Raw genomic sequence first — 23,091 nt, forward strand, 5'->3', positions numbered from 1 at the left:
AAGTACCTTCTAACGAGATTTCCAATTGAATCCCATACGTTTTATAAAAGCTTCAACAATTCCTTGCGAAAATGAAGAAAAATTATAGAAAATTCGAAACTTGGAAGGAACGTTTAATATCATTTTATATTTACAGTATTCTTAATTATTTCATTTTCGAAGAAAAATGACGCTCTGAATCCCGGACATTTCTCTAGTTCTTGAAATTGCATTCGTTTGCGAAGCGTGATTCCCGGAACGTCTGGAAGAAATAACGAGTATGAAACAAATCAGCGGTGGGGGCTCGATTCTTCGGTTTTACGATCGAAATTGCGAGAAGCGATAAAGCAGCGGCTTAAAAACTTCACGATGGAAGGGTAGCAAGGAAATTTGAAATATCACACGGCAAGGTAATGCATTTCTAACGGCCTTACAAGTACGATATGCGACACGGTTGTTGCAATAGGAGTTCTATACTCACAGAAAGGTTACACGCGGATGCACTCACGAGCCCCGCATATTCTGAAGAATGCGTGCCTGAATGAAAGCCCCACAATGTACCGGGATAGAGCCGCGGACAGACAAAGAGAACAGAAAGCGTCTTACACGGTAAGTAGTCTACACGTGTGGGAGGGAAAGATTGATAGTCGATAAGCGAGGAAAAGAGGTGAATCAGGATACAAGTGTAAAACGTGAGCAACTGAGATAAAATTAGAGGAAAGTGAAGAATGAGAGAGGAAAAGAGGGAAAACATATAGTAAATAGAAGGAGAAAAGAGATGAGTCAGAATACAACTGTAAAACGTGAGCAAATGAGATAAAATTAGAGAAAAGTCAGGAATAAAATAGGAAAAGAGGAAAAACATAAAGTATAGTAGTCTATATAAGAGGAAGAAAGAGATTGATAGTCGATAAACGAAGAAAAGAGATGGCCCGAATATAAGTGTGAAACGTGAACAACTGAGGTAAAATTAGAGAAAAGTGAGGAAGAAGATGGAAAAAGGAGGAAGTATTAATCCTTTGATCCAGTAAAGATATAATGTTTAATATCTAATATTAAGTTTTGTACAATATATTAATACAGAAAATGTTGAATTGTGATAGTTCTGTTTCTTAATTTACACGTGATTTTTCTTTAAGTTAATTGAGAATAATATCATCGATATTTCATCAGAACATTATAAATATTCATAGTGAACAAACTTTCGAGTGAAAAGGATTAAGTTGCTCAAAAAGTTTTGTCGTTTCACTTATCGATGTTAGGTTTACATTATAATTCACGAATAAATATTATCAATAAGTAAACTAAAAGACAATAGGAAGCTTCCGAATAAAGTAAGTAAAGCATTGTTCAATACATTTTCATTTAACGTAGCAACATTTTTCTTTGAACGTCATTTAAAAATGTAACGAGACGTTTTAGTTAATCTCATGTAAAAGTATAAAACGTGAGCAACTGACAATGAGACAACATTAGAGGGAAGTGAGGAGTGAGGGGGGGAAAAGAAAAAAAGTATAATGTAATACACGTTTCTATGTGTGGAGGGGAGCGAATAAGAAGACGAATAGAAATAGGAAAGATTAATGGACTGTGAAGATAAAGAGAAGAGAAAGAGACAAGCATAAACCATTGCGTTAACGCAATCGAATGAACGTGTGAATGAAAACAGATGTCGAATGAAAATTATACCCAGTCCTGGGTCGTTGTATGTGGCATCTTTTTCAGGAATAATGCACTTCTGTTGAACAAATGTCGAATTATGTCTAAGCAAAGTAGGTATAGTGAGGAAAACTACTATGTTCACCAATGACATTTTAAAACACGTGATTCCTTTGGCTGCGAAGTGAAGATTTTCATAAATTATGAGCCAATGGAAGATTGAGAAGATATGGAATACTAACACACGATTTCTTTGTAATTTTGTAAGAAGGTATAAGTTTGTTTTTGCACAAAGACTGTTAGAAATTTTTGTTTTTTAATGAATTAAATTTTTGTTTTATCGTAAAGCACCATTCTAGAAAGATTCATAAACGATAGTAGCAATCATAACAGAATGTAAATTAATGACTATAGGAAGTTAATATAGAAATTATATAAATAAAAAGAATTAATATAAACGGAAAAAAGAAATTGTTTTTCAAAAATAACAAATTTTTATTTCCTCGAATTGTTTAAAGTTTTAACTTTCTATATGAAATATTTTCGAGGAAAAAGTCGGAAAGATACTCCACTATTTGTCGGTGATATTTACAATACGCTAAATTTTTGTAGAACTTTCTCATGCAATCGAATACGAAAAATACAACAAAAACAGACAATCCGATTTTTTCGTATAACTACCCTTCCAGGCAAGCTAGGGGGTAGAAACTTGGCATACCATGTTTTTCGTGTGCCGAGCGGTTTATCGTCGATTTAATCTTTTGCGATCGGTACCGCCACAGTAACAGCATTAAAAATTGTTAAATACACAAAGCATACACATTTCCTTCTAAATAATTTGTGTTTTCCAATATCTATACATTTATTCATGAAAAATAACTTTAAATATATATTTATTTTGACTAGTTGGAACTAGATGAATCTACTATACAGATCATTTTATTCAAGAATACTATTAACTACTTTTCAGACATTTTCTCAGGTTTTCTCAGGTTTTCTCAGGTTTGATCAATCATTCAACATAAATACTCATAAATTTATTATTTTCTGGCTAATCATTAAATTAATTTTTAACAATTGTTTCAAAGCAAATATTATATAATAAGTATGAAGGTACATCAGCTCGAAGAGTATTTAACAATAGTTTCTTGTAAATATTCGTGAACGATGCATAATTATTTCACACGAATGTTTACGATTGTTTGACGAATGATGTACAAGCTCTTGACGACTGATTAAGGACACCGGAACTATTATTTCTCATAAATGGTTACATTGCAATTTTCTTCAGTGAATGAAAAGGTTGAATGAAGACATATTTGCGACTGTTTGAAGTCTCCGATGCAACTGTGTGACGAGAAATGTTTGTCCTATAATTGATGTTAGTCCAAAGGAGAAGAAAAGGGAAATTTGAAAACTTCAAGGAGACATTACGATCTGAAAATTTCTAGAAATCAATTTTTAAAAATTGTGTTTATATATCATAAAATATTCTTTTAAAATATATTTCTTTCTATAATGTTGACAAATGTTCTAATCGCGAAGACTGTATATACACTGTAATGAGTGAATCAAAATAATAATGCTCTAAACACTACTTTTGAATTTCCGAGAAAAAAGGATTTATGAAATGTTAACTTTCTATTGCATAAATTATTATCAGGAGTTAAAAAAATATGTGGCTAATATTTTATTTAAATGTTAGTGTGGTAATGAAATAAATAATAAAATTAAAAATAAAATAAAAAAAAAGAAAAAAGTTTAAACAAAGAATACATTGTTCTTTCATTTCTATAAAATTGCAAAATCAAATTGTTCAAAAAGTTCAGATTTTTAAAAACTTTTTAATCTTTCTTTGTTAGTGGAAACAAAAACAGAAGGAAAGACCAAATTGAAAAACCGATTAATCGGACAATATAGAAATTGATACAAAATGAAATGAACGAAAGAGAACGTAGAATTTTTCATCAAATTTTAAAATCGGTTATTTGACCGGTTCGCGGTACGGTTAATGTTAATGAATCCAAGTACATTTCATAAAAGCTTTTTTTACACGAGTACTCAGAAGTAAAAGTTACGTTATTAATAATCTGAGTCACTGATATACGCCAACGGCGATCACCAACACAATCACTTTGGAATCACGTTGAAGCAAAACACTGTTTCCAGGTTTATTGTTTATTTCCTCCAGGTAAACGTAATCACCGCATTCATAACACAAGAGGAACAAACTCACTGATAATCGATTTGAAGGTGATCGACGTACAATAAAGCTTAACGCAACTAAAGCCGTACTTATTGATTCAAGTTAAGAACAGCGATTACTGAATTACGATACTCTCCGCGAGCCGTAAATACCGCGCGGCATTATTTATTAACCAATATAAACTCGATTCCGTCATTTACACTGGCTCGTCGAAAATAATTAACCGCCTTTGCGGCGAGTCGTAAGGTGTACATTGCTGGTCAAAAGTTTGGGATCGCTTGCATATTTGACGACACACATTATAAATTATTTATATACAGAGTGTATCTAGTACCTGGGATAGTTTTGTTGAAGTTTGACAGAAGTCGTGAAGGAAATCTTCACTCTATTTAACAACCTCTTTAGTATTTCAATATCAATTTTTTCCTAAATGCATTGCTGCAGTTGCAAAGCAAAATTGTACTTTTTTATAAAAATGAAACTGTATGTATTTTTTATATAAATATGTAGTTTCCTTGAATTATTTTGCGCATTGAAAGGTTTAGGACACTACTATTGGCAATAAATATTTTTCCAGATATTTTACTATAAATGGTCAGTGTTCTACGAATACTTCATACTGGAATCACTACCTTACTATCTTATTTACTAACACCATGCTTTCAGTGAACATTCAACATAAAATATCTCGAAAAATATTCCGTTTTCGGTGATAATACTCTAAATATCACTTATGTAAAATGATACAAGGGAACTATTTATGTAAAAAAAAAAATAGAATTTCATTTACAAAAAAAAGTGCAATTGCGCTTTACAACTATATCACTGTATTTATGGAACAACTGGTATTGTAGTATGATAAAGCCTATCAAACAGTTCAAAGCCTTCCTTCATGATTTTTTTCTAACTACAACAGTAACAAAGTTGTAGTTCTTCCTATTTACATATATATGGGAACAACTACAAGGTGACCCATTTAAATCAACGCACTCGAATATCTACAAAATTATTGAGGATACAAAAAAGTACGCCAGACAAAAGTTCGGTGGTTTTAAAGGTTGCATCATCTCATATAAGTAACATCATCTTATATGAACGTGTAGAGGACATATACAGATCAATTTCCTTCTTTTAAATGGATTCATATATTAATTAATACCCAAATCAACGCAGCCCATCATTTTCTATACAAAATTAGTACCCCACCTATAACGAAAAATCATTGGTTTACATGATATCTTAATTCTCAGATTGAATAATGGTTCACGTAGACTTTACTGCACTTACTTTTGTAAATGTAGGTTACATTGAAATTGTGTACTATTTTCTAATATATATTCTGTTTCTCAGTTTTTCCAATTTTTATATTTGACTAATGCAGATAAATATGCCTGTGCTCCTCTATTACGTACAAGCATTCTCAAATAAACGTTGCTCTTAGAAACTAGAAGTTTTTTTCCTTGCCTGAGGTAGTAGTTCCAAACTTTTGTCCGGCAGTGTATGTACACTGCAGTTAAGCGCTCATAGTGATGCAAGTATATTTGATCACTCTATACGCGTTACCTGTCCCCAAGAAAGACAAGATAATGCTTGAATAGTTGCATCAGTGGAGTGTTATATGTTTACGTGCTGATACGTGTAACCTTTCGGTGTATCTTCTGTTCTTCAAATTTTAATCTCTCGTTTAACAAAATATTTGCGTAATTTCGACGCGAGAAACGTAAGAGAAAAGAGCTGCATGTCGATGAATAACACATGACGAAAGTATATTTGAGGAAAAATGAAAACGGTATGGGAAAACGACATTATGGAAGACAGTTTAGCGATATCATTTTATCCACGACGTAATCGTAATGCATTTTGTATATGTAATTCACGGCATAAAACGAAAAAATTCTTGAAACGATTACGAGTCTCTGCACTGAAAGTGTTCTACCTGATGATACGCTATGTTTAAATCCTGCATTAAGAAATTTGAGTTTTATTGTTGATTTAGTTATTAGGTACCAAAAAAATTCGTGTGAATTCTTAAAGCAAAATTTAGACACATAGAACGTTTGTGTAAAATAATTCTATTTAATTTCATATCAATGGTATGAACATAACTTGCTGCTAATAGCAATATTATTCATTGAACTAGTGAAATCAGACTACAATTAATTGTTAAGAAGAAAACCGTACGAATATTTTCTGGTACCTAATATATTCATCAATAGAATTAATTAAGTAATGGTTCTGTGATATGTCTTATCGGTTCTAATGGAATTCGAGGGTACAAGTTTCGTACATTAGTGAATTTGTAAGCCTCGACTTGGAAATATTGGTTTCAGTCTTTACGGTTCAAAGTATTCTTGTTCTCTTACTCTGGAAATTGCATCAGTGATGATTAATTCAAATGTTACATATGAGACACAGTAAAATTGTATTTGAATAATATATATGATATAATATAATATATAATTAATAATGTATATAATATAATATACGATATAATGATAATATTATGAACATTTGTAGCAGAAATTGGTAAAATAGTTAGGAATAGTTAAGAAAGGAAATTTTCAGTGAAGCTATTTGTAGACAAATCGCTATAACGTTTACCATAAGAAGACGGTTCCCACGCGCCGTCGATGATTCAGCAACTTCGAAATTTAAATTGAAAAAAGGAAAAAGCGAAAGTGGCAGCCATTACCAGCTTCATATCAAGGTAGACTGTTAAGTATACTTAATTATCAATTAAGAAAACGAATCACCTCGTTCCGTTATTGAGAATCAAAACTCACGGGAACTCCTTCGGGTTCCAAAATTTCGCGAGATTTTGCCTGTGGTGTTTATGTAGGCTGACATTCGACTACTTTATAATTCACAAATTACGAATTCCATTCTCCGAAGCAACGATATTAATCTCAAAGAAGTTATTCCATGAGGGAAACATCGATACGACGCACGCACTGAATACAAGATTATTTTGCCAGAATGATATTTGAACATTTTCGTCCGAGAATTATAACTGTATCATTTTTAAATCGTTTCTCGATCATGTACTCGTTTGATACTAGGTTTACGGACATTTGTTGCACAGTTTATTCTATTGTTCCTAGAAACATTGAAGTATTTAGATTTAAAAAATTTTAGATTTAAAAATAGAAAATCAGAACACTTATTCCAATAATTTCGTGAATCAAAATTGACTTTAACAGTTACTAGATAATGTTAATAAATTCGATATCCGTCAAATTGATGCGTTCCGTAAACCTAGTGTTAAACGAATATTATCAATGGTTCCGATCGCGTCCGCTTTCTCTCGGAAAATCCTGTTCCCCTTGCAGAAAAGCAACACGCCAAGGGCACAATGGAAGGGAGGAAACGAGGAAATGGGGGGGATTTCTGAGTTCAGGTTTTTAACGACAGACAGAAAAACGTCAGAGTTTAAAAACAGGTATCACAGAGAGGACACAGTTAGGAGAGAAATAGAAATAAACAGCATAGAGAGAACATAGATAATTTTGCTCAGTAGAGAAAGAATAGAGTTCGACACTAGCAAAACATAACAGAGTTTAGTTTTCTCCTTGCACAATCACACACACACACACAAACACGCGCGCGAGCGCGCGCGTGTATACAAGCTCACACAAATTCTGTGCAATCACATCTTAACCCTTTGCACTCGGAAGTATTTCGTTAGAAATTCTTAACATTTTCTAACTAGACGAAGATGATATTTTTTGAAATTAACTCTAAGAGAAATCACAAGTAAATCGAGAAACAAAGCTTTTTTATCCCAATATTTCTGACATGAATGCATTATACACAGTTCAATATTAAATATTAAATTTTATAATTTTACTTCATCAAATCAGGTGGTGATTGAGAGTCACCTCTCTTTATGTATTTATTTACTATAAATACATCAAAATACGTAGGCTAGTAATTCATGTAACTTGTATTTGTATCATAGTTTATAGCTTACATTTTATATTTAGTAAATATTATTTACTAGCTTTAAATTACAATTATATAATTATTTCGATTAACTTTTCAGTTATTATTTAATATTCTGTGATTTTAGTTTGAAAATCGGTTGAATCGAATAAAAATGAAATAAAACATCCATAAAAATAAATGTCTTTTAAATGTCGAAACATTTATGAATTTAATGAGAATTGCATAAACGAATGACCAAGAAATTAAATGATCAGCCTATTATTGGTTGATTGGTAATCAGTAACCGGTAAGGTATAAATTATATATGCACTAAAGTGTAAGTTACCATTTCTAAAAAGAAACTCTTGCAAATTTATTGATAAAAATTTCTATCCATATAAAGATCTACAGTTCAGTCATGAACGGTATGAATAAGTAACATCAAGTTTCAAAATAAAAATATCGTATTCCCAGGCTCAACATCCTTCAACATTTTAATTGCAGATATTATTGCATAATGTTTTATTGTCAATAAAACTTTTACCATTAATAGAATCTTCACTATTAATAAGAGTTTTATTATGAATAAAAATTCTAATTAAACAATATCTCTATTTGCGAAAATCGACAACGTATAATTCACTTAGACCATAATCAACTTGATTTTGTTAATATCTACGACTAAAGAATACATCGCTTTCTAATTCTCCGGTTAAATGTGATAAAACCACGTAAAATCATAACTGATGTCTATGGGAATAATAAGATATTTAGACATAACGTTAAGTGTAAGGTATAATATAAGTGGTTCCGATCGCCCCTTCGAACGACACGTCTCGGCCATGTTCTCTAGATGGCAACAATTTGAAAAGATGTTACCTAGTTCGCTACTTTCACAAGTGATATTTATTTGCATGCCTTTTGTATGCACTGGTCGTATTACGTAATCCAGCTAATTAAAAGCCCAAACATATTGCGCGGACTTTCCCCTACATTTGCCATACTGCAATCTGGTCTTTAGTGAACGGGTGACTGTTTGTTTTGTGTCTTAACGTGTCAATTAGTGAAGAGTGGGGGCTGCATGTATTAAAATGACCGTGATTCGCTTTTAAAGAACATTTTCATGAGTAATGGGACCATACGACGGGTTCATAATTTAATTCAGTTTTACGACGTGTAAATATACTTAATTGGTAATGGGTAATTTATGAAGCTGTCATTCACGCAATTAGTCAAGTTTATCATTCGAAATTCAATCAAATTAAGTCACTGAATTAACACCGACTGCCACGTCACCTCCCAATTTAACACTTCGAATGTCACGTCACCCATATTTGGATGGTATCATTTTTTATTTAAATTTAAACATTCATTTTCTGGAGATGTGTCGCACTAACCGAAATTTTGTTGGATGTAGGATATCCTTCCTATTAGATCGTTATGATTGCTTTACGATTGCTACGTCCAACAAAATCCGGTTAGTTCGTTACATCGCCAAGAAAATGAATGTTTTAATTTATGTAAAAAATGATGAAAATGAAGAATTATGACTTTTTAAGTTCTGCTTTATTAAGAATACGGTGTCGACTGAATAGGAGTTTTGATTGAAAAGTTTTGGCTTCCTGATTTTTGATTCTTTAGAAAAATTGGTTTGATTGTATCAGTAATTTGATAAATACCGATTGGACGATCAGTGTGTTTTTCAGTTATTTACTCCTTGAAAAAGTTATTGTAGTGTTTATAAATGTTAATTAAACATTATGATACTTCTATTCTAAAAAGAAATGAAAGAAATACTAAAAACACGTTAAAGTTTCTTATGGTATAATAAAGTTGTACTATTATTAATTAGATTGTATATTATATGTATTTATGACATCCATAATGTGTAAAACACAATGAAAGTTAATGTTAAATCTGTTAATAATGTTTATTCTGTTTATTCTGGTCACTATAAAACAGTATGGGAAACACACAAAAGTTCATAGAGCCACCTGTAATTTAATAATTGTTATTTGTATTAACACTCCGTGGGTGAATCCTATCATGCATATATCATTAATTTTGTATAGAGTTATATTTTACTTTTGTGACGTCAAATAAATAATTCCCTCAAACAATTCCCTCATTTAATGCGTTTCTTAAATTTTAAAACGAAATTTGGAAATGTAACGTACCCATTACAATGTTTACAGTATGACATTACGTTTCCCAAAAATATGTCCGAGCAATACGTCAAATGGTAAAAACGGAGTGAAGTCGTTTTGAATTTTCAGTTTCAATAAATAAATGCACGCAGCGCTACACCGCATGCCAACAGGCAACTTCAAAGAGAATCTCGAACAAATATTGTAATATTTTTATTTCTATAAATAAAATTTGTTGCTTCACTAGAACGATAAAGTGCCCCGGATATATCAAAAGATCGATTGTACAATTTTATGAATAACCACTTTGAAATGTTACTCAATTTTCTGTGTATATTGCACAATGTGTGCCTGTTCATATCATGTTACATTAGAGACATCTGCAGCGGTGCCTTTTTAAGGTATACATAGCTGCCTCTTAATTTGCGGAGAAAATATTACCTTCGGAGAGGCAAATTTTTCTATGTCCTTTATTTAAATTATTATACAAAGCAAGTTGAATAAAGTATTATTAATTGTGTACTCTGAAACAATAGCAGATATTAACTGTATCCTTTTTCAATTAAGTGGAGGTGAGTACTAAACACTTGGCGTGCAAAACACTTTTCAATAGTGTCTATTAAAGGTATTCCCTTTATTAAGATGCATCCAAATTATGTTCTTCAAACAAAATAGTGTATTATTTTATTTAATTTTGATCCTTCCTCTTAAACTTAATAAGATTTATTTAAAGGACCTTTGTTAGATATAATGGAAGAGTTACGATAGAAAATATTTGTTTAAAAATTATTTTATTCAGTGTGTACAATGATGGCTATAGGCATTTACAGACTTCTTAAGTATTTCCTGAGTATTTCGTGAAACTTTTAGTAGTATTCATTGAATATTCAATGCACTTATAATATGTAGTGTATGTACAAAGGTGCATAAGTGCAACAGTCATCATTTTATACTTTACATAATTCCATAAGAAGGAATTTAACGAGGTTAGATTTATCAATCAATTACCAAACAGACCTACAATTGAATATTTTTGTTACGTATGTTCAATTTATTTAATCTATTTACTTTTAAATGTCGTTTTTAATATCCCACTTATATATTTAATAAGTAATTATTAAGGAGTTGGAAAATCATATTTATAAGTAGATTTCATATAATTTGATAAATATTACTTATTTCTAAATGTACTTACAATTCAGTATACGTTTTCGTCGCAAAACATTAACTGTGGTTGTTAGAAAAATAACATTTCAAGTATCTAAAGAAAAATTCATTCCACATCAAATAATCAGTCCTCTAATTCCGTTTAATTAAAAACGAAAATAAAACTGACATCTACTTAATTTCAGAAAAAAAATAATTAACACTCGTAGCACTTTATTTCACTTATCCTAGAATACAATTACGTGTCAAATATTTGAAATGATAAAAGTATTGACCTCATACCAATTACAAAGAAAAGAATGAAAACTTTATAAATTACAATACCGACATCAACAACGAACGAAATGTGAAATAATTAGTTTTTAACATTTCAGACGATTTTCAAACATGTAAGTGATAACTTCAAGCGTAATGTTCGGCGTAAATCAAGGAACGCGTGTAAGTATTCGTTTCCAAACAGCTGCGGAGGTGCTTTGTGAAAATTGTTCATAGATATCGATGACGTGCCTTAGTGAATCACGCACAGTCGCGACTGTTGTTTCTAACAAGGAACTTGACATTCCTAAGGAAACGAGAATTTATTATCGCTTTACGTATTCTTCGCGTTTTCCGTAAAAGGAGCGGACTAACGTCTTCCAGGAGATAATTCATCGCTCTCCGGACGATTTAACTGGATGATTTATTAGTTGCTTCGTTTACAGTAAAGACCGTTGATTGCATACAAAGGGTGAAAACTCTTCCCCTGGGATCAGGAAATATGATTAATGCGATCGGACAGGATTGTTTGCTTTTAAACTCCGCTTACACCTGTAACTTCGCATTATTACAAGACGTTTCCTTGTTCCGGGTGATCCTTTCTTTTTACTTTGCACCTTATAAGAGATCAATCGTAAATTACTTGCAACATCTTTAACAGGCTTCACACTTTACAATATAACTATTTTATTAATGAAATGTTGTTTTAAATGTCATGACAGTTACGACGCATGTATAAACGACTGAATCTTTAACGATGACTTTTTATACGACTCACCTGTAAGAAATACAAATCATCCAAACAAGTGTGTAAGTAAGTACTGTATACACTAAAAAGGTTATATCCACAAGAATTGTGCATAAACCAGTCATCATTTACATGAAATATTATAATAATCGATGTATGATCGATTACGAGATGAGTAATCGCTAACATTCCGATCTTGCAACTTTGATCATTTATTAAGCAGTTTTGCGACTATATTTAATTCAAGGTAATATTGATGTGTTCAGTGCGTTTAAAATAGAATAGAAAGATGCATATGAAATATTGCAAAATGCATTCGTTTTGCACAGAAAACGGTGAAGTAGAGAATATGCAACTAATTGGAGAGGTCGTTGTATGGTGAATGCTTATGTTGAAACAAACGAATTATTGTAGTCGAATAAAGACAGTAATTCTGTAAAAAATATTATTGTCTATTCTATAAATAAATGTTGAGAAAAAGAAATGTATAGCATTACTAATATCAAACTACCAATATCACACTACTAATATTGTAGCTTACCACTACATATGTATAATTTACTGATAATTTAATAATTTAATGCATAAATCTATATTAGAAGAAATGTTCGTCGAATAAAAATTTGTATTAACTCTTTGTATGAAGAAACAATTTTCCTTTGCTTCCAGTGTTTACAAAAACTTTCCATATTAACACATTCGTGGCCACTGATGTGAATTCACGCCTTGTCAAATATAACTGCCAAAACATTTTATTCTTCTGTTTTTTCCATTTTCGACTATTTTAGTGGAAAGTACTTCATTTCAAGAAACAGATTATTAGAAGATTAATATTTCAAAACAATTTTTCTTATTTTTGTCTCTGTTCTAACGTCAGAAATTAGCTGCGATTACCTTAAAATTTTCTTCGTTTTCACCGGCAATGAATATTAGAAAAACGAACAGTTTTCTCGGTCGGGACTGTGTTAACTATTCCTTATTATGAACATACTATTTTACGAAAACTTTTATGCAAAATAACACGTTAAGAATCTTCTGAACAAATAATAAATAAAATTACACTGTTACGTAAAATAAATGATTCCAACCAATAAAAGGATAGAATACTTTAGAACTGCTGTTCAAATTTTGCGAATTATCGTGTGCGAGTGTTACGTAATGACTATTAATTTAGCATTAGGCTGTAGTTAGCGTCTATTACAGTCAATTTAACCGTCTTATAGTTAAAAGGAAAATTAGCAACAAAGTAACCTGTTCGAACTTTGACAAGGTATTGTGTGTATCACGTAATTGCATGTTACTAATGAGAGGTTGCTGCCAAGTCGGAGACTGAATCCTCTGCGCGGCATGTTCGCGAGCCATTCATGATATTTAAAATCAGTTGATGCTATCGGTATCATTGTCATCGAATCCGGGTACAAGAAAAATTCAGGCGGTCGTTAATTCTCGACGGTTTATCTGCTAGCGTGGTCGTTCGTAACGAAATCGGAGATGTCCAGTGATTGAAATCGTAATTGATGAACTCACACCGTGTAAGCAAATGCAGATTGAATTTCGTAACGGCTGTCGATAATTAAGTAACATTTATCTATGAAGCACGTTTAATTTTTTCCAGGCGTTAGAAATTTACTGCTAACCAACAAAATTGTAATATATTAAAAATAAGTATAATATAAGAAAATAGAAGAAGTAACATTATTAATAAACTGCAATTAATGAAATACAAGTTCAGCAGATTTATTTCTCTTAAAAGGAAAATGCAAAATTAGTGCTATCACAAGTGTCAACTGAATAAACAAAACGTTAACGTAAATTTCAACGAATTGCCAATAACCGTGTCCCCTACTTCCCAATTTGTACTCTTTTTTATTGCTTAGCGTCAATCAATAGACTCCAGGGGATAAATCAGTCAGGAAGTAAATCAGTCACTGTTTCTGGAAACAAAGGACCACAATAACGTGACACAGTATCGTTAACCCATTTTCTGGTGACATTCAGAAAAATGCCTTTTAAACATGATTTTTTCTTTTATAAGTATTAAACTATCTTGTTTTTTTAAATTGAATGCTCTTAGAAATCAAAAAATAGTGATAACACAGAAAATACCAGGCTCATTGTATACTATTATACATCGATTTAACTAGTTTTGTACATTTATGACACCACGTAACAGGAAAATAAAATATTTTAGCGAAACACGGGATACGCAACTGATCCTCACTGTCAACGACCGCTCGACGTTCTCCTCAGCTAATTTTCAATATTTACCTTCTACATTCCATTACGTTCGCATTATCATAACGATCTTTTAAAGTACAGAATTCTTACATAATAGAACAATGAATTGCAACCATAGACGACAACTTCATTTTCCTACGTACAATCCCAAACTAATGTATAATTAGATAATCGATCAATAAATTTACCTTGCAGTCGTAACCAACAATACAATTTTCCTACGTGCAATCTTAAACCAATATATAATTAAATAATCAACCAATGAATTTACCTTGCAATCGTGAACAAGAATTTAATTTCTCTACGCACAATCGCAATCTAATACATAATTAAATAATCGAATTAATCTTGCAACCAACAACAGTTTAATTTATAATTAAATAGTTGATGAATAATTTAACCTTCCTGCCATAACCAATAATTTAATTCTCCTACGTACAACCTTAAAATCATGTATAATTAAATAATCGACCAACGAATTAATCTTGCGACCGTAAACAACAATTTAATTTCCCTATGCACAATCGCAATCTAATTTACAATTAAATAATCGATCCATAAATTAACCCTGCAACTGTAAACAACAACTCAATTCCCTCGCGTTCAATCCCAAACTAACTTCATTCATCATTCGCCAAACACCAATCCCCTTTCCATCACGTCAACGAAAACACCTGATCACGATGCGTAACTACGCTGCAACGACGCGACACCCCTAGAAGACACGTACGCCTACCAAACCCTGTGAGGTCAGTATTCGTGGTACATAGAGGAGCAAAACAAGACCCCGTACACCCTCGAAATCAAGCTTAACCCGGCGACGACCGACGGGGTCACCGAAATTTTCCGAAAGAGGTGGAAACCGGTGTCGGTTGTCCGCGTAGCGGTCACAGGGTTAAAGAAATTATGACAATTGAGTAAGCATCCTATAACGGGGACCCGATGACATTTAGCGCAATGTGACATGCTGATCCCCGGGAAGGTAGTCTCTCTCCGGGTGATGTACAGTGTGTTGTTGTCCCCGTACATTTTCCCCACACATGCAACAGAGGCGTGCATCGCGCGCGTTAAATGAGGATCCGTGTAGAACCCCCCTTCGGCTCCCCCTAACCCGATGTCTCAGTCTCTTTGTCTCTCTCCCTCTCGCCGCCGGTCGGCCAGCCAGCATTTCCACCTTTGCCATTTCTCTCTGTCTCTCTGTGTCCCATGTGCGTCCTCTTAGGAGCACAGTGGCCATCGTTACTTAGGCAAACGGTCGTATTGGTGATGCCTCCAGGGGTATATATACGACGAGCGCTGCGGGGCTTGATAAACACTTGCCCATCAGCGATTACTGCCGCACCATGTATACGTCACTGGTAAGCGCAATTAAGAAGGGAACAAACCCTGGCAGCTGCGACAAAAGTAGAACGCGTCTGACCTAGCCGTGAGAGGATTCGGGGGTGTGCTCGCTCGCTATCGTGGGGACGACGGTCCCGCTCTGGAACACCTTCAGTGAGCGCTACCGATCTGAGGAACCGTCGAGTGCCCGGACCGCGATTCCGATACGTTTCTGTGCGTGATCTGTACCGGCAGCCTTGTTGTGGAACGTTACCTGTGCTTTTTTTTATCTATTTTTTTTCCTTCCCATTTCTCGGTTAACCGGTTATAAGTTTCTCGCGGACGATTGACGGCTTGTTTCGGGAATCGATGAAGTGCAGGTAAGTAGGGTGAATACGTTGATGTTGGAGTTTCCGCGGGATGTATCTTTGGGGTTGCAAGTAACGATGGGCATCAGTGATCAAGAATCGGATTTATCAGCAACAATTTAGTTGGACAATTTATTCCTTGGGCTTTTCTACTTGGAGCTTTAGATTGTAGGGAAAGGATATTTTAATTTTCGCCAAATTGGCGTAGGAATTAAATTTGGACTATTATAAGTTAATTTATTACATTCGCTAGGAGCACACGCTTTTAAAGACTTTGCTCGTAACTTAATACCGATTAACGTCTCGTAAATCTCTGTTTAGGACTAATCTTGTAAAATTGATAATTGGAACGTTAGAGATCTCTAACTCGAGTTTAAAAGTATTAGAAACCTCCATAAACGTTTCCTTCTGCTATAATACTTCCAATAATTCCAAGAAAGTTTAGTGCTCCATAACGGTGTCTTCAATGCTAACGGTTTAATCAATTTATTTACTTTATACGCGTTTGGAGTATCAGACCGAAGACGAACTCTATTAACGCACATTTGTTTATTCCCATTGATTCCGCTGTTCCCGGTCGTTATTTTTATTTACGGCTGCAGAGTATTTTATTAATTGGAAGGACGCGTCGGGCGCGACGAGATCAAACGAATCCGATGATTTTTAACTCGGTGTCCATTCGGTCGGACTGGATCTAGCGTGTCCGACCTAATAACAGCCGCGCTACCGACGCCCCGTGGCTGACTCAAAACGAAATAGCTACTGCGCGCGACGGGTTCGCCGTGTTTTCGGTGCAGGGGAATTAGCTACACACCGGCTCCCGCGATCGATTTCTCTGATTGATGCGCGGTCTGACGTTAGCGTTTGAATCGCACCCTGCAGACGCGTAATTACGCGAGAATCGATCTTCCGCGACGGAATTTATAGACGTTTAAACGCGATAAGGTAAACAACGGACGAGGAAGTATCGCGCGCGCACAGGAGAATCGCCGGTGCCTCTTCATGCGCGATGACGGTTGTATGGGAGAACTGCGCATCGAGTTTCCTCGGATGTAGTGACATAATCATTGACTGCTCGTTCGAAATTCTGGTAGAATTCTGGTTGTAAATCGTGCATTTAAATTGTATAACGAAAGACAAGAAGTTGAAGGTTTAGATGATGTTAGCTTCGATTAGAAGTAAACGAGTTCCTCGTAGTAAAAATTGTTTTGTGGTGTGGTTTCAATGAATTTATGTGATTTTCTTTAAGTACTATGCTAAATTGTGTATATGATTCGTTGAATTTACGTATTTGAAAATTGGTCGTAGTTAATTGAACTAAATTGAGCATAAAAGTAACAATATTTAATTTGACTGAAAAATTAAGGCTCGTAAAATTATGTTAAAGTGATTTATCAATTGTTATCCGTGATATTATATCTACTAGTAGGTAATACACTATATTCCTAATAAGACAGTAATGTATTTTAAATTGAACATATTTTTATAATAAGACACAGATTTCCTACTTAGTTAATAAAAATCCACTAAGAGGTTAAAGGATAACGAAAAATATTGTAAAGAATACATTTAACTCTTCTAGAATCAACTATTGAATTGAGTAGAAAATTTTAAATCAATCAGTACATCGATTTGCGATCAATTAATCTAAAACCAACATCTTCGTATTCATTCCCACCACGAAACTGCAACAATCTGCACTCGGACAGGGACTGTCCCTCCCAAAGAATAAATAAAAAGCATCTAATAAAAGACACAACTTCCCTTACAATTAGAATGTCCAATTAATACACGAAAACCCAAATCGCACTCAACATGAAGTGTTCAAACACCCTAACGATCCCCCAGTCTCGAACGGCAGCTCTCAGCGAAACCAGGCAAACGAAAATCCAAGTTACATCAAGTACAAAGTCAGCACTTGAACTTGTTGAAATCCTTAGGTAGCCATGATCGCGTTGGCTGGCTGCGTGGCAGCAGCCCCAGCCGACGATGTGATACCGATCGTCAGCCAAAGCCAAGAGGGACCGAACCCGGACGGCTCGTACAAGTGGAGCTACGAATCTGGGAACGGGATCAAGGCGGAAGAAGAAGGTCACCTGGAGAACGCGGGTCAGGAGAACGAGGCGATGAACGCTCAGGGCAGCTTCAGCTACCCCAGCGACGACGGCCAGCAAATCTCGTTAACATATGTCGCAGATGAGAACGGATTCCAGCCTCAAGGCGCCCATCTGCCCACTACACCGGAGATCCCGCAGCTTATCCAGAAAGCACTGGACTGGATAGCGGCGCATCCATCCAAGGACGATCAGAACCAGGTGTAAACAATAGGACGTCCGTCGTCAGTGATCTCACCGAGCCCTTTTTCTATTAATTCTGTGCTACCACCCACGAATCACGATGAGTCGCTCCGTCGTCGCTTCTCGTTCCAATGGCTCTAACGAAACGCGTATATTACTCTCTGGTTCAATTTGTTGTACATATTTATTGTATACTTACGTACGGATTTATTATATATATATATATATGTATGTTGTATCAATGTATATCGCTATGTTTTATTATGTATTTGCGTACTATGTGGCGCAGGCAGTCGCGAGCATCTACTGCGAGCAACGAGACGTCGATGGTAATCGTTGAGTATATGCCACCGGTACATACGGAATAAACGTTGCAATTCAATTCAGAGATGTTGCTTTCTTTTTTGCATTACCATTGTGTGAAATATTTTGTGTTCCGTAAACTTTTTTCAGCCTGATCATGTTTGTGATTTTTTTTATGTGTTCTCTTGATACCTCTTGAGGATACTTTGAGTTTTTGAAGAGTAGTAAGAGTATTAAGTCGTTACTAGTGTATATGTTTCTGCCTATTTAACTTGTTAACTGTGGAATTTAATTTGAAAAATCTCTGAAAAATGATTTTACGCGCATTAAAATGAAAAAATGATGTGTGTACTCGTTAAACGCAGGACGAATTAATATTTTAATGAAAAACTAAAGCAGAACAAAGAAGAATTAACTTATAGACTAATTAACACATTTTTCACCTGATTTGTTTACATGCGTTTTAAAAAAGTCATTCAGAATTAACATCTAATGCATTGGCGACATGGTCTGGAGCACACGCACTAAACACTGATGATACTTCCATAAAGTTGTCTGCAGTGGTTTGCGTAAAATTCAATAATTACATTTTACATCTTTATTGCACAGCACTGTGTAATGCAAGTGCCGAAGGACAACTACTTTCTTGTTGTGCCTCTAAACATTTCATTTACTGGCAGCTATTTAATAGTTTCTTAAAAAGTAATGGTTAACAGCTAAGAATATGTCTACAGTTATCTCGAATAACATAATTTATTAATTTTGCTGAAAGGATAATTTTTTAAAACAAAATTCTTGACCCCCTTTTTAATATAACATAATTATTGAATAGTCTGTGAACAGTGCAGTTAATTTTCTTTTCAGAATTCGCCAAAAGGACGTGTTACTTAAACCTCAATTTCCTTGTAATCAATTTCGTAATTTAATGGTTAAAACCTAAAATCGATTGAAGTCTTAAAATGAATTTTTAATCTAATAACTTCGGTTAAACATTATCGGTCAACCGCCACCGAGGGACGGACGGTGGACGCAACAGTTTGCTCCCAGTTTTGTGAAGCGAGCTAGACGATCTGTTAACGCCAAGTTTAATCAATGTAACTTTATATCAAGACTCTATTTATTCTTTGGCACAGAATTGGTCTGGTTCAGGTTGAATTTACGAACCAAACTGGATCAAACAGAAACGCAGATTAAGTTAAATCTAGTTTACAAACACGTTAGCAGAAGGTAGGTCAGGGTGGGTCATTTACGGATGAAGCTCGCGGCCGACAGAGTTGCTGAGTAAACGCAAATTAAACTCAACTTTCATTTTATGTAGGGACATTTCGTTGCCATTATTTACGATTTATACGTGACTAATGCGCAATTTAGTCAATTCACACATTTCTTAATTTATTTCGTAAAATTGAAGTTAAATGAAAATATTGAACACTATTTCTTAGAATATAGAATTAATCGTCTATCCATCAATCGTTTATTGTTTTCTCAACGTGTTATTGTGTATTAGCTTTTATCTTCTTAAAATTATTTTAATAATGACTAGTAGAAATTTAGTACCTGATTTATAAAAAATAATTTCCGCATAGGATCAACAGATAAAATATAATTATATTTTGAGATTATAATGTTTATTAATGTTACCCCAGAGTTAAATTCCATTAAAAATTTCTTAAAGAAAAAAGTACAATTCAATGCAATAGTGATTTCCTATTAATACGAAGACTCATAAATTGTGACATAAAATTTAATATGTCTCCTTAGGTTATTACCATTATAATGAAGCCTTAAATTTTATTCTATAATATATTAATACTACGTAAAACTGATTTGGTTCTTTTCAAATTTGTCAGAAGAAACGATGTTCAATATAATCAACTTTTTAATTCTAAATGTAGAAACATGTTCATAACCTCACGGTAAATTTATTTTCTAAAATACTTCACTCACTGACGCACGACCGGGACAAACGCCAAGCTATTACAGTCCATTTAGAATGCTAAGAATGGATCGCTCACTCCTACCTAGCACAAAAAGATTAACCACCTAACTAGAACAATATATCGCCGATTTTTTAACTCCTATACACATTCATTGACAATCTAAAGGAACGCAATTTCTCGAAGCAACCTGATCTGTTCCTAGCTCTGTAAAGTTCTCGCTGATTTACGATAGAAAGTTCCAGCGCGAGGTAGTGCAGCGTTTTAAGCACGTGCCCGTTGTAGATCAGTGGTGCCACAGTTAATCAATCACGATACTGTGACCATACAGTCAGTGTGTCCTCGTGTAATTTATTTTGAGATACACGTCACGTGCGCAGCGCAAACTTATTCAACTTTGTAAACCTTTCGTTGCCTCTAAAACACGAAATGTCATTCTTCTAACTTAATCCCTTAACGATTGACTAAATTTACAGAAAACTTGTGAATGCAAAGTATCACTTTTTATCTCGTTACTTTAGCATCTAGATATATATGTATGTATTTATAGTATAGTTATTATTATTGGAATTTAATAAGTAAATAAATAAAATACATGTGTATATATATATAAACTATGTATATAAATTTGTTGAAAATTCTTTTTAACAGGGGAATCTATTTTTGTATACAGCATAAAGAGTTAAATTAAAATGTTTACATAAATAATTGTATAATAAAAAGTAATTACCTATTATTACATATTGAAAATACTTATCTGAAAAAAGAATTATTCCGGAAGAAATAAGTTAGCAACAATACAAAGTAAAGTTAAAAGAAAATGAAATATTAGGAGAATATGAAACATGAGACAAAACATGGACGTAGCATGATATTGAAAAGGTAAACATTTAAAGATGTACTATAGTTCAGAAAGATATTTTTATGAAAATATTTCGAATTTTTTAAGCAATGAATGAGCATAAATACTTAATGTTTTTTTATGATGTTCAACGTATTTTTAAGATTACAAGAATATTTAAAAAATGACACATCATTCATCAGTATCAATTAAAAAGTGATCAATTAGAAAAAGATATGAAAAAGTTGTTTTATATTTCACGGTATGTAATTTTTGTTAAAAAATTTTTGTTACTTGATAATATATTCATTTACAGTATAATTATGTTTTATAATATGTTTAATATGAATTATATCAAATTCAATTGTATTCGTGAACAGTTATTGCTGATGTTTAAAGTTGATTTATCGACAATACCTGTTATGTAACCTCCTCAGGGCATGTCCCGTGTCAATTTGTCGTATCATACTGGTCTTCGGAGGTTCAAGGAACCGAAACCAATCGGATCTCGAAGAACTTTCATTGAACTTTCACAAATGACAGCATCATACTTTGCTATTTTAGTACCCGGAATATCCTGTATTTACAATGGACTTACACAATATTTGATCTTCTATCGTTTGCTGCCAATGAGTATCAATGATGCTACTTCTGTCTGTAACCTATTAGAGACTTAACTAAACTATTAAGTGAGAGTAACAGATCACAGATCTGTAATGCAAATAATTAAGTAGTACATATTATTCGTAATTTTTATTAGTCCATGACAAAAATATTTTTCTACTAGAAAAATTATTACATATTAACATACAAGGAAAATGAAAATATTTCTATTTTCATTTATTTTTAACGAATATATACTAATGTACATACCTGTGTAAAAATACTTTCAAAGAATGTTTAATCAACTAAGGTAGCATGACATTATAATTTCTTAATATTTTTAGATAAAATATATGTTAAAACGATACGATTATTCTTTCACAATCTTTTATGAATTATTACTTTTAATTATTTATATTAATATAAGTTTCTTTCGTTTACTATAACCTCCGTATTAAATATAAATTTTCAATGTCTTAAAAACGAGATATTATTTAATAAAATCTTCCTCCAATACAAGTGTATAAAAATAATCTTTAAAGTATTAGCTCTTTATCATTATTTGTAATTATGGAAAATATAACAGACAATTTATTGAGGAAAAATATATTAACGAATTACCGTGTCATAGGAAAAAAAACAGTATGTGGATGTTTATTTTCTATTCATTTGTCAAGTGTCCATTTCATATTTATATTTTTCAATCATTTTTATTTTCAAATGCATATTTGTTTATCCTTGTATTTATGTGCTTCATATGTACCAATTCAATGTTTCAATATCGTTATTCTATATTTATCCCAGTTATAGTACACAGAAATGAATGATTATTGCGATATGGTGCAACATTATTTATGCAATTCGATGAGATATTTTATCCGTTTTCTATTTATACGATACTGTACCTACTTACGTATATGGAAAATAATGTATGTGTCCTGCACGGGATGTTTTAATTGAATATTATCGGTCTCATTCATTCTTTCATTCGATCGCCACCCACGCTCCGACATAAATATGTCACATTCAATCCATACCGTAAACTACAACTTTCTCCTATCATTCTGCCTCCTCCTTACCCCGCCTAACTCATTCGTTT

The 23,091-nt window shown here is 33.2% G+C and overlaps 1 protein-coding gene and 1 long non-coding RNA gene across 2 annotated transcripts; one reads left to right on the plus strand and one right to left on the minus strand.

The window, feature by feature from the left end:
* Nucleotides 1-10,689: 10,689 nt before the first annotated feature.
* LOC143174552 (uncharacterized) lies at nucleotides 10,690-11,559 on the minus strand. The gene is made up of 2 exons (XR_012998691.1): nucleotides 11,111-11,559; nucleotides 10,690-10,932 (listed from the first exon to the last, which is right to left on the minus strand). It is a non-coding gene; the product is annotated as an uncharacterized LOC143174552 (long non-coding RNA).
* A 3,966-nt stretch (nucleotides 11,560-15,525) lies between these two features.
* CPR22 (cuticular protein 22) lies at nucleotides 15,526-18,696 on the plus strand. Its single transcript, XM_031983656.2, has 2 exons — nucleotides 15,526-15,681; nucleotides 17,952-18,696. The coding sequence occupies exons 1-2, from the start codon at nucleotides 15,667-15,669 to the stop codon at nucleotides 18,330-18,332; spliced, it is 396 nt and encodes a 131-aa protein (XP_031839516.1). The 5' UTR covers nucleotides 15,526-15,666; the 3' UTR covers nucleotides 18,333-18,696.
* Nucleotides 18,697-23,091: the final 4,395 nt, after the last annotated feature.

The sequence above is a fragment of the Nomia melanderi genome, chromosome 1 (assembly GCF_051020985.1).
Source record: "Nomia melanderi isolate GNS246 chromosome 1, iyNomMela1, whole genome shotgun sequence".
Taxonomy (NCBI): domain Eukaryota; kingdom Metazoa; phylum Arthropoda; class Insecta; order Hymenoptera; family Halictidae; genus Nomia; species Nomia melanderi.